At 59.1% G+C, this 19,227-nt stretch overlaps 1 protein-coding gene across 1 annotated transcript; it reads right to left on the reverse strand.

The window, feature by feature from the left end:
• Nucleotides 1-6,975: 6,975 nt before the first annotated feature.
• On the reverse strand, nucleotides 6,976-18,329 carry FRMD6 (FERM domain containing 6). Its single transcript, XM_075712741.1, is given in 14 exon segments — nucleotides 6,976-7,260; nucleotides 7,380-7,471; nucleotides 8,794-8,919; nucleotides 9,039-9,374; nucleotides 10,709-10,802; nucleotides 10,804-10,884; nucleotides 11,593-11,661; nucleotides 11,770-11,835; nucleotides 12,858-13,013; nucleotides 14,058-14,244; nucleotides 15,529-15,605; nucleotides 16,324-16,439; nucleotides 17,388-17,478; nucleotides 18,231-18,329. Coding segments are annotated over 14 exon segments (1,875 nt in total).
• Between the last annotated feature and the right edge of the window lie 898 nt (nucleotides 18,330-19,227).

Below are 19,227 nucleotides of genomic sequence, written 5' to 3' on the forward strand. Positions count from 1 at the left end.
CCATCCCACACCCTGCACCCCACACTCCCCCTGCACCCATTACACACCCTGCACCCCACATGTGCCACACACCAACCCTACAACCCTCACACCCACCCACTGGACCCCCATCCTGCACCCCACACACCCCCTGTACCCCATACCTTGCACCCCACACCGCTCCACACCCATCCCCCACCCCCCTTGCACCCCATCCCACACCCTGCACCCCACATGTGCCACACACCGGCCCCACAACCCTCACAGCCACCCACTGTACCCCCATCCTGCACCCCACACCCCCCCTGCACCCCATACCCTGCACCCCACACCCCCCCGCACCCATCCCACACCCCCCGCACCTATCCCACACCCTGCACCCAACACATGCCCCCACACCCCCCCTGCACCCATCCCACACCCCCCTTGCACCCCATCCCACACCCTGCATCCCATATGTGCCACACACCAACCCCACAACCCTCACAGCCACCCACTGTACCCCCATCCTGCATCCCACCCCCCCTGCACCCCATACCCTGCACTCCACACCCCCCCGCACCCATCCCACACCCTGCACCCCACACATGCCCCAACACCCCCCTGCACCCATCCCACACCCCCCTTGCACCCCATCCTACACCCTGCACTCCGCACGTGCCACAACCCTCACAGCCACCCACTGTACCCCCATCCTGCACCCCACACCCCCCCTGCACCCATCTCACACCCCCCTTGCACCCCATCCCACACCCTGCACCCCACACATGCCACACACCAACCCCACAACCCTCACAGCCACCCACTGTACCCCCATCCTGCACCCCACACCCCCCCTGCACCCATCCCTGCCCTCTCTTCGCCCCCCACCTCACAGCTCCAAACACCCGGGTCCCCTCTCCTGCCCCCCAAGCCCCCCAGCGCTCACACCTCTGCACCCCTCGAGCCCTTCCCAGCTCCAAAATTCCCACCTGAGCCCCTACCTGCCCCTCCTGGGCACGGCTCGGCGGGACACCCAGCACTCAGTATTTTCTATTTTCTTGTTCATCCATGTGAGCCCACATGCCCGGTTTTTAGGATTTCAGGTGGACGATTTGGGAGGCACAAGAGAGCTGGCAAGCGCTGGTTGGGTTTTTATACGGCGGCCTTTATTTTTATTTTTATTTTTTATTTCGGCCGCACCCCGAAACATCTGCAGCCAGCCCGGCTGTGCGCTCATGGCCATACCTTCAAATCTCTTCTCTAGAGGTCACAACCAGGTTGCAAGGACGTTCATGTGTTCCCCGGGCGGGGGGTATGGCAGAGCTGGGGGGCAACACGACCCCCCCAAAACAAGGCGCTGCAAGCTGCGCCCATGCCCGCAGCAGCAGCAGCAGCAGCAGCAGCAGCAGCAGCAGCAGCAGCGCTGGCTCCCGCGGGATGCAGCTCCCTGCAGGCGTTGGGCGCGGGCACCCTGCAAAGGGTGGCGATGGGACACCCCCGGGGGGCCGGCGGGGTCCCCCCCGCCCCGTACACATCGAGCAGCCGACCCCAAACACAACGCGGGGCATGCGCGATGCTGCATTTAATAAAATTCTGTGATTCTATGAAAAGCGTTGCACCCAGTGCTAGCTGCAGGGTGCGGAAGGTCCCTGGCCTAAAGAGACACCGGCACACGGTGGTACTTCTGTAATTATCCCCAATTAGTCATTGGTGCCTGACTGGGGGGATGTCGGAGGGTACGCCCGGCCATCCTTGTTTTGGGAGGGCTGATAAAAGGAGGATGCTCTGGCAGGCACCCGCCTGGGCACAGCCATCGCTGCGTTAGCGGCAGGAGAAAGCACCACCCGTTTTGATCTGGCGGCAAGATTTAAAAAAAAAAAAAAAAGGATACTACTGCAACATTTCCCTTTTTTTAAGTGCGTTTTGCAGCTGGCTCCGTAAAAAACGGCATTTGCGCGTTGTCGCCCTACAAATCCCAAGTCTTCGACCTCTCAGGCTGCCGCGAAGTGGCGTCGGGAGATGCAGAATCTGGAAGCGGAGCGACCGGAGGCGAAAGGGCCCGAGCCACAGCCTTTTTTGTGAAAGCTGAAATTGGTGCAACGGGGAAGGCAGAGCGGCGGGACCGGGGAGCGTCCCGGGGAAAAGGCCAGCGTGGGTGCACGGCTGCCCGGCGCCGCGGCGGGATGGGAACTGGAGGACCTTTTCCTCCCCGTGGGGACCTCTCCCGCGGTGAGACCAAGGAGCGATAGAGGCCAAGCCATCAAATGCCTCCAAGCAGAGCGCGGAAATTCATTTAACGGCGTGGCCAGCGGTGCTCGTTTTGGCTAAACACAGCCTACGGGGAGGGGAGACCCTCCTCCCCTCCCTCTCCCCCCTGGGCGGCCGGGCTCGCTCTGCAGGCGCGTGCAAAGAAACCACTCAACGTCTGCTTTTAGGAAAAATTTCGGGGCTTTTTTTACAGGCCAAGGATAAAATCTGGAGGCTATACTTCGTAGCGGGCAACGCCGCCCCCCCATGCGAGAAGTCCCTCGCTCCCTCACCCTCCTCCCTTCTGCACGATTAGCCGCCCCCCCCCCAAAATGCCCGGCGCGAGCAGCGCTCGGCAATTAGGCGCCGAGACCCGCGGCCGCCCCACGGCCAGCGCCCGCCTCGCTGAGGACGAGGGCTGTTTTTAGAGGGCAAAAGGAAATCACTGGTAAGGTGCAATTCTTTTTGGAGCCCGTCGAAAAGGCACGGGATGGTCCCTGGCACCGCTCCGCTGCAGATGCCGAGGGTGCCGGGGGAGGGGGGGCAGCGGGGATACCCCACACCAGAGGGGCACAGCCCCACGCCCCCATCCCTCTCCCAGGGTTTTTGGAGGAGGGATGGATGGCAATGGCAATGGCGGGCAGGCTCTAGCGCAGGTCCCAGGGATGCCCCAGGCTCCTGGGAGGTGGTGGCAGCTCCCGTGGTCCCAGCGTTTGCGTGGCACGAGGGCGCATCCGGGCTGCCGGGCAGTGGCATGTGCTGGGGAGAATCATGGAGGCATCGGATGGTGTAGGTTGGAGAAGACCTTTAAGATCCATCCATTAACCTAACACTGCCAAGCCCACCACTAAACCAATTAGGGGGAGAGGAATAATTAATTTCATTTTTCCTGGCTTGGTGGCTGCATTATTTTTTAATGAAAGTAAAAACCAGGAATCACTAAGGCTGGAAAGGATCTCTAGGATCATCAGCCCAACCATCAACCCAACACCCCCATGCCCACTAAACCATGTCCCAAAGTGCCACCTCTGCCCGTTTTTTGAACCCCTCCAGGGATGGGGACCCCACCACCTCTCTGGGCAGCCTGGTCCAATGCTTGATTACCCTTTCCGTGAAGAAATTTCTCCTAATATCCAGTCTAAACCTCCCCTGGCGCAGCTTGAGCCCATTTCCTCTCATCCTATCACTTGTTACTTGGGAGAAGAGCCCGACCCCCCCTCCCTGCCCCCTCCTGTCAGGCAGTTGTAGAGAGCGATGAGGTCTCCCCTCAGCCTCCTCTTCTCCAGGCTGAACACCCCCAGCTCCCTCAGCCGCTCCCCACCAGCCCTGTGCTCCAGACCCTGCCCCAGCTCCGCTGCCCTTCTCTGGACACGCCCCAGCACCCCAATGTCCTTCTTGCAATGAGGGGCCCCAAACAAATGGGGGAGCATTTTTTTGGGGGTGGGGGGGAAGCAAATCACCCCTCGCTCAGCAGCCTGGCCAGGGCCAGACCTCCCTGGGGCCGGCGTGGGCACACGGCGAGCTGTGGGCTAATGGCCCGCGGGGGTGCTGGCGCCCAGCGGACACCCCAGGGTCTCAAGCAAGCAGGGGGGTGCCCCGGCCCCGTGCAGCGCTGACCCCCACCCTTCCCGCCCACCCAGCCACCCGACGGCAGCCACCGAGGAGGGGCTCAAGCCTTTATGCCGGAGCAGAGCCCCTCCGGGGGGGGGGGACGCCCCCCGGGCACCCCGCGCGGGGCTCGCCGGGACGCACGGCCAGAGCCACGGGCGTAGCACGGCTGCAAGGAGAGCAGGCGCTCCCGCTCATTCCCCCCCACTCATTCCAGGAGCTTAAATTAACCGCGGCGACGGCTGCTGCAGGTCCCCCCCGTGCCTCCTCCCGGCGCGGGAGTGCTGGAACCGGGCGCCGCTTCCATCGAAATCACCAAAAAGCAGGATTGAAAGGATCAGCCCATCCATTCCCCGGCCCGCGGCAGGAGTTGCCTTGACCCGTTCCCCGGAGCCGGGCGCCGCTGGAGCAGAGAGCACAATAAATGCAACGCGTTCGTTCAATTCATACGGCGTTTCATCGCTCGCTTAAGCCCGGGAGCGTTTTGAAGAGTCAAAGTAACGCAAACAACCGTCGCTTTATTGTCATTTCCAGCCGTACCGCAAAAGGCACACAACAAACTTCATCGGTACAAAATAACTCGCTGTGGGGTTTCTGTATAGTTTTCCTTGCTTTTTTTTTTTTTTTTTTTTTTTTTTTCTCCTTTTGCAACGCAGTCACTGGCTCTCCCATCGCCCCGACGGCGAGATCCTTTCACAGAAAGGACGATTTCCTTTGTGCAGCTCTGACAGCTCGCTACCGCAGCGGCGGCGGCACGAAGGGCAGGCAGGCACGGCCCCCCTGGCACCCACAGGGCCACCTGCGGAATAAATGGCACCTCCGTGTCCCCCCGGCTCCCCGGCACGGCTCCCGCTTGCCCGGGGCTGAGCTCCGTCGCAGCCCCCCGGCATCGCTCCAACCCCGGCTGCGACGCTTCGGGTTCGGCTGCGGGGTAACGGGGCCCTGGTGTCTAGCTGCCCCCATCACCCAACCCCGCTTTCTGAACAGCGGCGAGCATTTCTTGATGCAATTCACCCTTTTTTTCCTTCCAACTATGTGTTTCGGCAGAGTAGCGGGCGAGGGTCCCACGCGGGGCATCCGGGGCTCGCCGGCGGCTTGGGTGCCAGCAGGACCCCCCAGCTGGGTGCTGCAGCCCCGCTGCCTCACAGGGGCTGGCATAGGGGGAAAAAAAAAAAAAAAAAAAAGGCTGGGGATGAATTTAGGGGATTTTCCTGCCCGTCCCAGCCCACGCGCTTCCAGCACAGCAGACCCCCGCTGCCGGTGCCCACACCAATCCCCCTGGCCGTGGAGCGGGGTCTGGAGTGGGGCTGCTGCTAGCAAACCCCGACATCCCAGCCGGGGGTGCGGTGCTCACAAGAGGGGCTTTTGGGGGGGTTTGCTGCCGTCCCCCCCCAAAAATAGCGCGGGGTACATAGCCCTGAGCCCCCACGCAGCATCCCTCCAGCTGCCCCGGGCGGCTTTAGGCGAGATACAGAGAGGTTTTAGGGGCCACCAGCCCCCTGCTCGCCCTGCCAGCGTTTGGCTACCTACGTTATTTTTCCGTAATATCCCTCATGCTGGGCGAGATCAAGCCCCTCCGGGGTGAGGACGCGCTGTGCCGGGGACACGGTCTCGCAGCGCAGAGCCACGCCAGCGCCCGATGCTCTCCTCTACCAGCTCCCCTATCGCAATGACACCGGGTTTTTAATTTTGTTTTTTTTTTTTTTTGCACTGTGCCAATAACTATGCTCACTTTTCTTTTGGTACCAGTTTCCCCCTTCTCGGCTCCCTCCTTCAACATTTCTTATAAAAATAAGATTGTGCTTATTTATAAAATATTTTTTTTTTTCTTTTTAAGAAAAGTTTCCAGTTAAAAAAAAAAGAAGGCGGTATATCAAAATATGGCAAAACTTTTGGCTGTCAATCGCTAAACTCTAATTAAAAATATCGGCTAAAAAGGCATTGTGCTGTGAATATTAGCTGCTGTAATGCTCTACCCTCCGGTACCGATGGTAAATATTCCACCTGGGCAGGTTTGCTTCCCTAGGATGCCCTCAGAAGCCGCCGTTGGGTTTTTCTAGCACGTCACCATCATCCTTTAGCAGAATTATTCAAACCGTAAGAGACTTAAAGACGCATGAAAAGCCTTGGTAAAATACAACGGAGGCTGCACCGGGAAGAGCCACACTTACAACGCGGTTGCATACGTATTCTTCTCGAGAGGAAAGTCTGTTTTCTCACCTTAGTGCTTAGAAAAAAAAATACGATTGTTTATATGGTTCATTAAGGAAGAGAGGCAGATCCTTTGTATAAAAGGTATTTTAGAGCAGGAGTAAAACGCAAATGGGTCTATAAGATCCAGACATATATAAACATACATACCTCGATATATTTATATATGTAATCTCTAGATATTCAAAGTTTGGGATGCATTATTGCAATATCCTTACAGATGACCTGTTCTTTTCCATTCTCCTTTGCTTTTGGTTTTCATGGGTGGGGGATTTTTTCTCAAAAAAAAAAAAAAAAAAAAAAGGAAGAAAAAAACCAAGCTGCAAACGGCTCCGAGAGCTCCCAGCAGGACCTCCAGCACGCGTTTTTTGGAAGAACTGGGTTGATGCTCTGCCGCGGGCCGTGCCTTCCTCCACGGTACATCACCCGTGCCTGGAGATCCCCGGCTGGTTATTGCTTAATTCTCCTTCCCCATACTGGCCTTTAGGGTATTTACATTTCTTTGGCTTGACTTGAACACAACAGTCTGGCACTTTCTCTCCGGCGTCGGTTGCCACCGAGCCACGGCTGGAGCCGCCGGCAGCGCTGAGGATGGGGGCAAGGAGGAGAAGAAGCCGCCTCGCCACGAGGCGATGAGAAAACGTGGGTCGGCTTCCGCTAGCTCAAACGAGTTGCGCTTCTCCCAGTCAAAAATAAGACAACTTGTGTTTTGCACAAACTCAACCGGAGGAGAAAGGATGCTGGGGGACCGCCGGCGGGACTCCGCCATGCCCGGGGGTCTCCAGCCCGCCCGCCGTCGGGGCGATCCTCCGAGTTGCAATGGTTTCCACGGCCTCGGTTTGCAGGGAGCGGTGCGGGGGGACGGCGGCGTTGACGGCCCCCGATGCAGGGCAGGGAGCCCCAGCCTTCCCCCCGAGGGCGGGCAGCCAGTCCTGCCCAACGCGGCGCTCAGACGACGAATTCGGGGACTTCGTCGTGGGTGAGATCCAACGAGAAGTATTTGCTGGTTCTTTTGACGGGGAAGGTCTCCTGGATGTTGATGCACTGCTGGGCCAAGCAGCCGTTGCAGTAGAGCCCTTCCTCCTCCAGCCCATGGGCGCAGCCGAAGGTGTAGCTCTGGGCCGTATCCTGGCAGAGGTTGGCCAACTGCAAGAAGTCCTTCTGGTAGAGCCGAATGTCATCCAGGCTCAGGCTGTGCCGGTCCGTCGACGTCTTCGGTTTCCTACACGTCGTCTGGGCAAAGCAGGGAAGGGGCTCAGAACCTGCCGGGGAGCCGAGGAGACCGGGGAAACCCAAACTCCCGGTGCCAGCAGGGCTTTGGGTTTCACCAAAGCTCCAGCAGCACCACGTACCTGGGGTAAGGAGTCGGTGCTCTGCCCCCGCAGCTTCACCACCGTCTCTGAGGAGCTGGAGGTAGAGGAGCTGATCTCTTTCACGATTAGCCCTGCATGGGGGAGAGAGGAAGAGGAGGGCGCGAAGGTTATTTTGAGGCTTTTCAGCTCCCCTGGGGAGCTTGCCCTTCCTTTGGGGCAAAGGCACCCTCAGCTCAACGGGGCGCCGATGGCTCTGCTTGCAAACGGCTTTACCTACAAAGCATCCCAAATTGGCACCAAAACAGCATCCAAAGCCATCCTCAGGGAGCCTGGTGCCCTGGAGACATCCCAGTAGCACCCAGCACGGAGCTGGAAATGCCGGGTGACTCTCTGGGCGCAGGCACAGCTCTGGAGAAGCCAGGCTCACAGGTGTGATAACAGCACCCGTGCTCATGGGACCAAGCGAGGGATTGGTTTGGGCCCCTCAGCACAAGAAGGACATTGGGGTGCTGGGGCGTGTCCAGAGAAGGGCAGCGCAGCTGGGGCAGGGTCTGGAGCACAGGGCTGGTGGGGAGCGGCTGAGGGAGCTGGGGGTGTTCAGCCTGGAGAAGAGGAGGCTGAGGGGAGACCTCATCGCTCTGCAGCTCCTGGCAGGAGGGGGCAGGGAGGGGGGGTCGGTCTCTTCTCCCAAGTAACAAGACAAGAGGAAACAGCTTTAATTTACATTAGGGGTGATTTAGATTGGATATTAGGAGAAATTTCTTCACAGAAAGGGTAGTCAAGCATTGGAACAGGCTGCCCAGAGAGGTGGTGGGGTCCCCATCCCTGGAGGGGTTCAAAAAACGGGCAGAGGTGGCACTTTGGGACATGGTTTAGTGGGCATGGGGGTGTTGGGTTGATGGTTGGGCTGATGATCTTAGAGATCCTTTCCAACCTTAGTGATTCCTAGTTTTTACTTTCATTAAAAAGTAATCCAGCCACCAAGCCAGGAAATATGAAATTAATTATTCCTCTCCCCTTAATTGGTTTAGTGGTGGAGTTGGCAGTGTTAGGTTAATGGTTGGACTGGATGATCTTAAAGGTCTTTTCCAACCTAAACCATTCTGTGATTCTACTGTTATGAAAACGAGAGCCAGGGCCAGCAATTGAGAACATCACCGAAACCTGCGGGCAGCTCCTGGTACCTCCAAATAACCCGGCGTGCCTGGGCACACACCCCCATGGCACAGGGCAGCTGCACGGAGCATCAGACCTGCTCCGAGTACAACCTGTACCTTTCCCTGGCAACCCCTTCTTTTTACAGCTTCACCAAATTTACCCCATCTCTCCTTCGACCTGCTGTGTGAACGGCTTTTCCTGGCATCCCAAATGGACACCTCGGAATAACTGTGCTCTGTTGAACACTCGTTGACTGGCATTGGGGTACTGGAAATAAAAGCAGCTGCCACCTTACCCGAGTGCCCGTTGAACTTGCGCGACAGCAGCATGTCCTCCGTGATGTAGACGCACATGTCAGGGCTCACCTCCATCTCGCCAGCCTGCTCCAGCTCCCGGGGGTCATCCACCAGCATCTCGATTTCTGCAGGCGGGGAGGAGGTGGGACGCGTCATTGATGCGCACCTCCAGAGCACCCTCCAACCCAATTCCCCGGTGAGACCCGAGCTGAAAAGCCCGTGCTCAGGGCGGCTGGTGTCTCACCATCATCCTGGGAGTCCTCCTCCAGCCGGTCCTTCCCACCGCTCTCCACCCCGGAGGTGTGGGAGCTGCCGTGGCTGGTCATGGAGCTGCAGGTCTTGAGTTTGCGGTGGGCACCGGCGCCCGAGAAGCCGTCCTCGGGCCCCATCTCCCTGGGTTTGGGGTCAGTCTCGATGCCCGAGGTGTGGGAGCTGCTGTGGCTGGCGGTGGAGTGCCGGGAGAGACGCTTGTGCCGGATGCTGCCGGCGCTGCTGCCGCTGGCCCGCGAGCGCTTCTCCAGCTGCTCCATGTCCAGGTCGAGGGTGTCGCTGATGTACGACTCGCGGTACTGCTTCTTCTCTGCGAGGCCAGCGGCACGCTGTCGGCGCACGGCAGCCTGCACCCCAACCCCCCCCGGGTGCCCTGGCCCCCCCCAGCACCCAAGGGCACCGGCACCCAAGCCCGGTGGGGTGGCACACCGGGGGCCCTGTGCCGGTGGCATCTGGGGACGCTGAGGTGGGGCGGAGAGCCTCAAACCTGCTGTGCTCGCTGCTGTGCCATCCCTCCAAAGGAGGAGGAGGAGGAAGGGGAAGAGTAGAAGGAGGAGGAGGAGTAAGAAGAAAAAGAGGTGGAAAAAGAGGAGGAGGAGGAGGAGGAAGAAAAAGGGGAGTAGGAAGATGATGATGATAGTAAGATGAGGAAGAAGAGGAAGAAGAAGAGGAGGAGGAGGAGGAGGAAAAAGAAGAGGAGAAGGAGGAGAAGGAGGAGGAGGAAGAAAAAGAGGAAGATGATGATAGTGAGAAGATGAGGAGGAAGAGGAAGAAGAGGAGGAGGAGGAGAAGGAGGAGAAGGAGGAGGAAAAAGGAGGAAGAGGAGGACAAGGAGGAGGAGGAGGAGGAGGAAGAAAAAGAGGAAGAGGAAGATGATGATGATGGTGAGAAGATGAGGAGGAAGAGGAGGAAGAAGAAGAGGAGGAGAAGGAGCAAGAAGAAAAAGAGGAGGAAAAAGAGGAGGAGGAGGAGGAGGAGGAGGAAGACGATAAGATGAGGAGGAAGAGGAAGAAGAGGAGGAAAAAGAGGAGGAGAAGGAGGAAGATCATCAATGATAAGATGAGGAGGAAAAGGAAGAAGGAGAAGGAAGAGGAGGACAGGAAGAGGAGGAGGAGGAGGAGGAGGAGCAGAAAGAGGAGGAGGAAGATGATATGAGGAGGAAGAGGAAGAAGAAGACGAGGAGGAGGAAGAAAATGAGGAGGAGGAAGAGGAGAAGGAAGATGAGGAGGACGAGGAGGACAAAGAAGAAGAAGAGAAAGAGGAGGAGGAAGAGGAGGAGGAGGGGAAAGAGGAAGAGGAGGACGAAGACCTTACATTTGCACTTCTGAGCTGGGAGATGGGCGGCGGGGCACTGGGAAGCCTGCGCGGAGGCGCTGGCAGGAACCGGGCCATCAGGGAGCGCAGCGGGGCTCGCGCCCATCCCTAAGCAGCCGGGGGGGTCCGCGGGCACCCAGCCCACCCAGGAGAGGCTTTCCCAGGGCCAGGGTGCACCCATGCACGCTCGAGGGGGACGTGGGTGCCACCACCCTGACACGCTCCCAGCCACGGGGCTGGCACAAGGACCGGGCGCTCGTGCAGACAGAAAAGCTGGCTGGGAACCCCAGCACGGGTGGGATTTGGGCCCCGGGGTTGGGGGGCACCTACCCTCGTTCTCCTCCAGCTTGCGGACCTGGCGCAGGACGGGCTGCAGGTTCATGTAGAGCCGGTGGCTGCTGCTGAGCAGCTGCAGGAGGTGGCGGGGAGCGCAGCGGGCAGCCCGTGTAGTAGATGAGTTTCCTGGCCGAGGGCAGCCCGTCCGGCAGGATCTCAAACTTCTTACCCTGCGTGGGAGACGGGGAACGTCAGCCCCGGAGAGAAAAACACTCGAATTCTCACCCAGTCCTGTTGCAGCCCACCTATTAACTGACACCCCCCCCCGCCAGCTTGCAATCACCCCTCTTGAGGTGTGGGCAACACCACCCCGTGCCCAAACCAGAGCCCAGGAGCGACAACAGCCCTCAGCACAAGGACATGGAGCTGTTGGAGCGGGGCCAGAGGAGGCCACAAAAATGATCCGAGGGCTGGAGCCCCTCTGCTGCGGGGCCAGGCTGGGGGGCTGGGGGTGCTCAGCCTGGAGAGGAGGGGGCTGCGGGGAGACCTGAGTGCGGCCTGGCAGTGCTGACAGGGGGCCATAGGAAGGGTGGGGACAAGCTTTTTAGCAAGGCCTGTTGTCACAGGACAAGGAATAATGGTTTTAAGCTAAAGAAGAATAGATTCAGACTGGATATAAGGAAGGAATTTTTTACAGTGAGGGTGGTGAGGCACTGGCACAGGTTGCCCAGAGAGGCGGTCGATGCCCCATCCCTGGAAACATTCCCGGCCAGGTTGGACGGGGCTCTGAGCACCCTGGTCTGGCTGGAGATGTCCCTGCTCGCTGCAGGGGCTGGGCTGGGTGGGCTCTAAAGGTCCCCTCCCACCCAAACCATTCTGGGATTCTGTGATTCTACGAGACGGGCAGAGATGCTCTGCCTGGGGATGGCGGCACTCACCACGAACACCAGTTTCCCCACGTTCGTCCAGGGGAAGTCGTAGAGCAGCTGCTTTTCTTCGTCCAAATTCTGCAAAAAGAGGGGATGCAGGCCGGGCTGAGGATGCCGGCAGGGGCTGCCCACGCCTGCCCGGCAGCGGGCAGGGAGCCGAGCCGTCGCCCTCCCTCCGCCGCCTACCTGGAAGATCTGGATGCCCCGTGTCGTCAGCCCCAGCGTCAGGGAGGCCTCCACCTCCCTTTTGTCCTAAGGGGGAAAAAATTAGACAGTTTTAAATACACAATTTGCAGCACGAAGCAGATAAATCTGCCCCCCCGCCCCAGCCCAGGTATCCCCCTCTAATTACCCCATCTCCCACCCAGCGACAACAGCTGCGGGCAGGGCGTGCCACGTTAATCATAGAATCATTTAGGTTGGAAAAGACCCTTAAGATCATTGAGTCCAGTTGTTTAATTAACGATGCACACACCCCGCCTGGTCGCATCCTCTAACACCCTCCCCAGTCTCACCTCCCGGGTGCCTGCCACCCCCCTCACCGCCCCGAAACACCCCAGCTTAAGGGTCTGGAAAAGCAGTTTAAGCTCAGAAAACTTGGTAAGACCTCCAGAAACAGAGCCGGGGCATTTTTACGCTTGAGCCCAACCTGCTCCTGCAGCGGGTGACGGTGGGGCAGCCCACCCTGCCTGCAGCACCATGGGTGGCACTGGCACATGGCCACCGTCCCCCATGCACATCTCCCTGGGTGGGGAGCGGAGGGGCTGGAAACAAGGTTTTATTTTTAATTTTACAGCCCTTTTTAACAACGTACCCCCCTGCCGTGCTCGGATGCTCTCTGTACTTGCCATTCCCTGCGCTCTTCCGAAGGCAAACTTCTCTTTAACTTAAGGATGCTACAAATTGGTTCGCAAAGCACCAGCTCCCAGCAAAGAAATTGCTTTGCTCCCAGGAGAAAAACCCAGCCTATACTTCTTAGGGAGGGGATACCAAAAAAATAAGATCCCAGAAACCCCGTGGCTGCATCCTCGCACCCCGGCAAACCTCTCGCCTCTCCATAACTTGTAGAAAAACGGCAGGGCTACAAAAAGCTGCATCTCCCTGCCTCTGGGAGTGAAGCACTGCCCTCGAGACCGCTCCGCTCCAGCCAGCGAGTGCCAATTCAAACGCAGGTCTTCCCCAAAATACCTTAGAAATCGCTGGGCAGTTGCTCTTCTCAATAAAAAAGCAGCCCTGAATCCAAAGCCCAGCCCGGGCTCGCGGCCGGGGCTCACCTTGTACAACCTGTAGTAGTGCACAGCCACGTCGTCCAGCCGGACAGCCTCCTTGATGTATTTGAGATGGGCTTCAGAGGCCGTCAGGGCAAACTGATCTTTGTGCATGTTCGGGACGTGCTTCAGGATGTAGTCCTTGCCCCGCTTCGCAACCACCTGTTTGGAGGAGAAGAGAAGCTCGTCCCTGGGAGCCGCTGCGTGCTCGCTCGGGGCAGCGGCCATTTCCAGGGATAAAGGGAAACTGGAGCAATACGCTCCGTTATAGAGACCTGCAAGCAAAAAGAAGATAGATACGGCAGCCAACAACTTCCCGCCAGCAGGATTTCCCACTGGGAAGTGCACGTTCGCTCGGCGTGCCCGGCCCACGGAGCTCACAGCACCGGTGCCACCGGTGCCGGGCAGGGAGAGCCACGCACGGGGTCCCTGCGCGGCTGGGGACACGGCCCCGGGGCCATCGCTCCTCGGCGGCACGTGCGAAAAAACCCCAGAAGCAAGCAGATTTGGGGGCAAAACCAAGAAAGCCTCAAGCTGCGCCAGGGGAGGTTTAGATTGGATATTAGGAGACATTTCTTCACGGAAAGAGTGGTCAAGCATTGGAACAGGCTGCCCAGAGAGGTGGTGGGGTCCTCATCCCTGGAGGGGTTCAAAAAACGGGCAGAGGTGGCACTTTGGGACATGGTTTAGTGGGCATGGGGGTGTTGGGTTGATGGTTGGACTGATGACCTTAGAGGTCCTTTCCAACCTTAGTGATTCCTGGTTTTACTTTCATTAAAAAATAATGCAGCCACCAAGCCAGGAAACATGAAATTAATTACTGTACCCTTAATTGGTTTAGTGTGGACTTGGCAGTATTAGGTTAATGGTTGGACTGGATGATCTTAAAGGTCTTTTCCAACCAAAACAATTCCATGATTCTATGATTCTATGCAGGGAAGCCCCCGTGAGCATCCCTGCAGCACACAGGGAAATCCCCGGCAGCGGCGTGGGCTGCCCCAGCCACTGGACCGACCCCAACCCTCCGTGCCCGCGGCTATCTGCAGCCCCGCAGTTGTCAGAGGTTATTAATAACCGGGACTAAGCCGGAGATAGGGAGACAGCAGGAACGCCGGCCGCCCAGGAAGCCTCTGCGCAGCCCAGCATCAGCAGCCTCGCAGGGATTCACGCGAGCTTAGAGCGGGGAACCCGTCACAGCGCGCTTACCCAGGCAGGGAAATAGGCTTCGGGCTCGAAGTACTTCCCGTAGTGCCTGTTGCGCTTGAAGTCGCCCAGGTCGGCTTGGAGGGCGAAGGCGGTGAGGAGGAAATAAGCCTCCTCGCGCAGCACGCACTGGGAGTGCAGCACTTGCTTCCGCAGGTGCCAGTAGTAGTAGTAGCGCGCCGTCCGGTCGCTGCGGGGGAGCAGAGGAGAGAGGGGAGGAGAGGGGAGCCAGCGGGACACCCACCCACCACCCAGCCCGGGGAGCGGGAGACAACTCCGGCACCTTCTTCCCGGTGGGAAGCTCTTAGACAGGGAGCACGGCTGGGTGCTGGGTCGTTTGCCCCCCTTTTCCCCTGTTCCTTAAAGCCGGGCTTCCCACTGATGCAAAACCGCAGCCGCTTCACCGCGCTGAAATTTCCAGGCCTCCCGCAGCCAGAATAAGTCCCCCCGAAAGCATCCTTGCGTGCCCGTGGGTGCTGCAGATGCCATCGTGTCCCTACGCGCCCGACACCCTGAAAATCATTTTTTCCCCTGAAACAGGACCCCAAGCTCCCACCCAGCCGCAGAGCACAGGCGGGAATTAAAATCAGGCTGTGCCGCGGGTGAAGCTGCAACAAAAACCCTAAAGGCGATGTCCCCGGGCGTCCCAAAAGGCTTCCTCCTGCCCCTGGCACCCAGCCACAAACAGCGCCAACAGAAGGGACAAGCTTTTGGGCGTGCGAGCAGCGTCCCGCAGCATCCCGCAGCATCCTACAGCGTCCTGCAGCATCCCGCAGCATCCCACATAATCCCACAGCATCCCGCAGCATCCTACAGCGTCCCGCAGCATCCCGCAGCATCCTACAGCGTCCTGCAGCATCCTGCAGCATCCCGCAGCATCCCACAGCATCCCGCAGCATCCTACAGCATCCCGCAGCATCCTACAGCGTCCCACAGCATCCCGCAGCATCCTACAGCGTCCCGCAGCATCCTACAGCGTCCCGCAGCATCCCGCAGCATCCTACAGTGTCCCGCAGCATCCTACAGCGTCCCGCAGCATCCCACAGCATCCTGCAGCATCCCGCAGCATCCTACAGCGTCCCGCAGCATCCTACAGCGTCCCGCAGCATCCCGCAGCATCCTACAGCATCCCGCAGCATCCTACAGCGTCCCGCAGCATCCCGCAGCATCCCACAGCATCCCGCAGCATCCTACAGCGTCCTGCAGCATCCTACAGCGTCCCGCAGCATCCCGCAGCATCCTACAGCGTCCCGCAGCATCCTACAGCATCCCGCAGCATCCTACAGCGTCCCACAGCATCCCACAGCATCCCGCAGCATCCTACAGTGTCCCGCAGCATCCCACAGCATCCTGCAGCATCCCGCAGCATCCCACAGCATCCCGAGGCTGCGCAGCCCGAGCCGGGGGCACCCTGGGGTGCTCCCTTGCTAGCCATGGGTGCCCACGGCGGCAGGGACGGGTGGGTGCACCCTACCTGATCAGCCTGCCGTTCTCCACGTAGTACTGCACTCGGAAGTGGATGATCATCGGGGGCCCAAACTGGTCGATCCCCTGGAACGGAGGAGATATTCAGGGCTCCTGCGGGGACGCCGGCATCGTGCCCCGGCCCCTCGCCTCGGCTCGCCCGGGGCCAGGTCCGTCACGGCCACCCCCTTGCCCCCCCCCGGGGTGAAAGCCGCAGGGAAGAGTTCGCTCGCTAACGCCGATCACGTGTTTTCCCCGAATTAAGAGTTTGACGCCAGTGTGCTGAAACGTGAAGGGGATTTGGGTTTAAAGAAGCAGGCGGCTGGGTTCGAGACCCCCCAGGGCTGCCACCGTCCCGCCGCAGCCCGTCCCCCACCGGCGCCCGTCTCGGCGCCAGCATGGGAGCCTTCGCACCAACCCCGCTGCGCCAAAGTAATTAAAAGGTGCTTCGGGGAGGGCAAAAAAAAAAAAAACCCCAAACGCTTGATTTTAGAAACTGGAAGAAAGGGACACCTTCAAAATTCGGCTGAAATATATGGAAATGAGGGAGGAAAAAATTCCCACCGCTGCCGCAGGGAGCACGGAGGACGCGTCCCCCAGCTGGGGCACGCGGTGGCACGTGGGGTGACGGCCATCGAACATCGCCTGGGTTTTGTTTTGCAACCCCGCCACCCCCCCCCCCCCCCCACCTCGCCCCACGCTGGCTCACAGCCAAGTCCCGTCCCGTCCCCCCCTACCCCCACCCCTCGGCTGCGTTTTCCCGTGTCCTGGAAGTGACCTGCGATGGGGACAGAGGTGGCCTTACTGCCGTCAGCTCTCCATGCAAGACCTCACCGCTGACCTTGCTGGCCTCCTTCTTCCACTCCTTGGGGCAGTACTTGTAGAGTTTCTGGGCCAGGTCCATGTACACGTGCTCATTGTCTGGGTGGGACAGAGCACAGGATCACAGAATCATGGAATTGTTTGGGTTGGAGAAGACCTTTAAGATCACCCAGTCCAACCATTAGCCTAACTCTACCAACTCCAGCACTAAAACAATTAAGGGGAGAAGAATAATTAATTTCATGTTTCCTGGCTTGGTGGCAGCATTATTTTTTAATGGAAGTAAAAACTAGGAATCACTAAGGTTGGAAAGCAGCTCCAAGATCATCAGTCCAACCATCAACCCAACACCCCCATGCCCACTAAACCATGTCCCAAAGTGCCACCTCTGCCCGTTTTTTGAACCCCCCCAGGGATGGGGACCCCACCACCTCTCTGGGCAGCCTGGTCCAATGCTTGACCACTCTTTCCATGAAAAAATTTCTCCTAATATCCAATCTAAACCTCCCCTGGCGCAGCTTGAGCCCATTTCCTCTCTCCTATCGCTTGTTACTTGCAAGAAGAGCCCGACCCCCCCTCCCTGCCCCCTCCTGTCAGGCAGTTGTAGGGATCAATGAGGTCTCCCCTCAGCCTCCTCTTCTCCAGGCTGAACACCCCCAGCTCCCTCAGCCGCTCCCCACCAGCCCTGTGCTCCAGACCCTGCCCCAGCTCCGCTGCCCTTCTCTGGACACGCCCCAGCACCCCAATGTCCTTCTTGTGCTGAGGGGCCCAAAACCGGACACAGCATTCAAGCTGCATCCCCCGCATCCCTCGTGTGCCCCCTGCATCCCACCAAGCCCTGCCCTGCCCCCCCCAACCCATCGGCAGGTGGCATGGGGGGATCCATCACCTCCTTGTCACCTAACAAGAGGCCACTGAAGGGTTGGGTAAATCTGCACCCACCTTTGGGCTCCCCTGACCCAGTGGCACCGCACCTTGCCGAGCCGCGACGGCGTCAGGCTGGACCGGCCACGGGCACCAAACCCACTGCGTAAGCCCCTGACTTACTCTGGATGACGCTGAGCCCGAAGAGGTGACAGTCCTTCAGCCTCAGGAGGTCACACACCTGCACCAGTAACTCATGGCACAAAATCTTCACCTGCAAAAAAAAAAAAAACAAAAAACCCACACGTAATCCCCGCTGCATCTGCCAGCCAGTGAGCTGAGCCAGGCAGGCAGCACCGAACCCCCGCCAGGTCCCCGAGCAGGACTGGGGGGTGACAGGCTGGGCTGTGGGGCTCATTTTTCCATGGGGCTAACATCTAAGTCCCCAAAATCAGGCTCCCACCCTGGGGTACAGGACCAGAGCTCTCCCAGGGATGCGATGCACAGGGGAGCACAGGGCAGCTCGAGAGCAGCGGGCAGCGGTGGAGACCTCGCTGCAAACAGCCTGGTGCCGGGGAGATGGCTTTGGGGACAGAAAACAGAATATTGGGTGGTAGAGAATTAAAAAAATAAAAAATGGAGGAATTTTACGTTAAACACTACACTCAACTCGGAGCCAAATCCCCCTCCTGCTTATTTGGTGGGGTACACGAGGCCGAGTTGGCATCCACAGCAGATGCACGGAGCGAGGACGGGAAGAGGAAGGACTGCCCGCTCCTCGGCGTGCCGCCCCGTGGGATGGCACGCAGCGGGTCACCCGCCGAAAATCACAGTCAAGACACCGAGTCAAGACGAAGCAGGAGAGCGTAAAACGTTGCCGCAGCCTTCCGGAAGAATAACTCATGTGCATTTCTCCGGCAGGCTCAAAAAGAAAACCGGAGGTTGCCCATGCACCCGGTTGCAAGCCCTGGGGTGTGATGAAAACGTGGGTGCTCGGGGTTTGCCCTGGCCCCCGCGCCGCCTTACGTTGATGATGATGTTGAGGGAGTCGTCGTTGGGGAGGAAGATGCAAACGCTGCGGCGGTCCTGCATGACTCTGTTGTTGTGGAAGGTCAGTTTGTTCATCGTGGTCCGGGCTCGGGGCTCGGGGCGGGCGGCGGGCACCTCACCGGCGGGCCGGGGCGGCCTCGGTCCCCGCGGGCTCCATCCCTGCGGGCGAGAAGCGGGGGGGGCTGAGCCCCGTGCACGGCACCTCTGGCTTCCCGCAGCCCGACATGGGCATCCTTCCCACCCGCCACCACGTCCCCCAGAATTAGGGGACGCCCCGAAAGCCCCGAGCGCACCCCACCACGGTCACCCTGCGTCCCAACCCCGGCGCCGCGGTTAGGGCAGCGCAGGATCGCAGCCGAGCCCAAAAAACCTGACCCAGCAGTTTTATTCTCCTGGCTCGGGTTCAGAAAAACCTCAGGGAAGGCTTTCCTGGCATCATTAAAAAAAAAAAAAAAAAATCTGCTGGGAACAAACCCGGAGAGGAGCGGCGCGGTGGCGCGGGAGGTTTTGCTGCCAGCAGCGGGAAGGCGAGGGGCCGGTGCGGGGTCCCGCGGCAGGACCCCCGCGTCCCCTCCGGCGTCACCTCCCCCAGCTCCAGCTCTTTACGGGGGTTAAACAAAACCAAACCACACGCTAACGGTGATACGCAGCTGGGAATCGCCGTCTCTTGCCGTTTCCCAGCGTTCGCCTAAATCCATACCGGGGCCGAGCGGGTGAATCCGTCCTGGCGTTAACCCCAGGCAATTCGGTTTTGTCTTATCGTCACGGGCAAATATTCCTGAAGCCCTTTTTACCCCACGACCATCCCCGGGGACACAAATGCACGCCTGACGCAACGCGCCCGGATCTTTAACTCCGACACTAGTTCACCCTTTTGCTAACCCGTAGATTTATGTTGGCACCCAGGACGGTATAGTGGCTCCCTCTTCACCAAATATTTGCTTTGGTCTAAATGAAAATGCCTTTGGCTTCC

Source organism: Pelecanus crispus, chromosome 6, assembly GCF_030463565.1.
Source record: "Pelecanus crispus isolate bPelCri1 chromosome 6, bPelCri1.pri, whole genome shotgun sequence".
In the NCBI taxonomy this organism is placed as follows: Eukaryota; Metazoa; Chordata; class Aves; order Pelecaniformes; family Pelecanidae; genus Pelecanus; species Pelecanus crispus.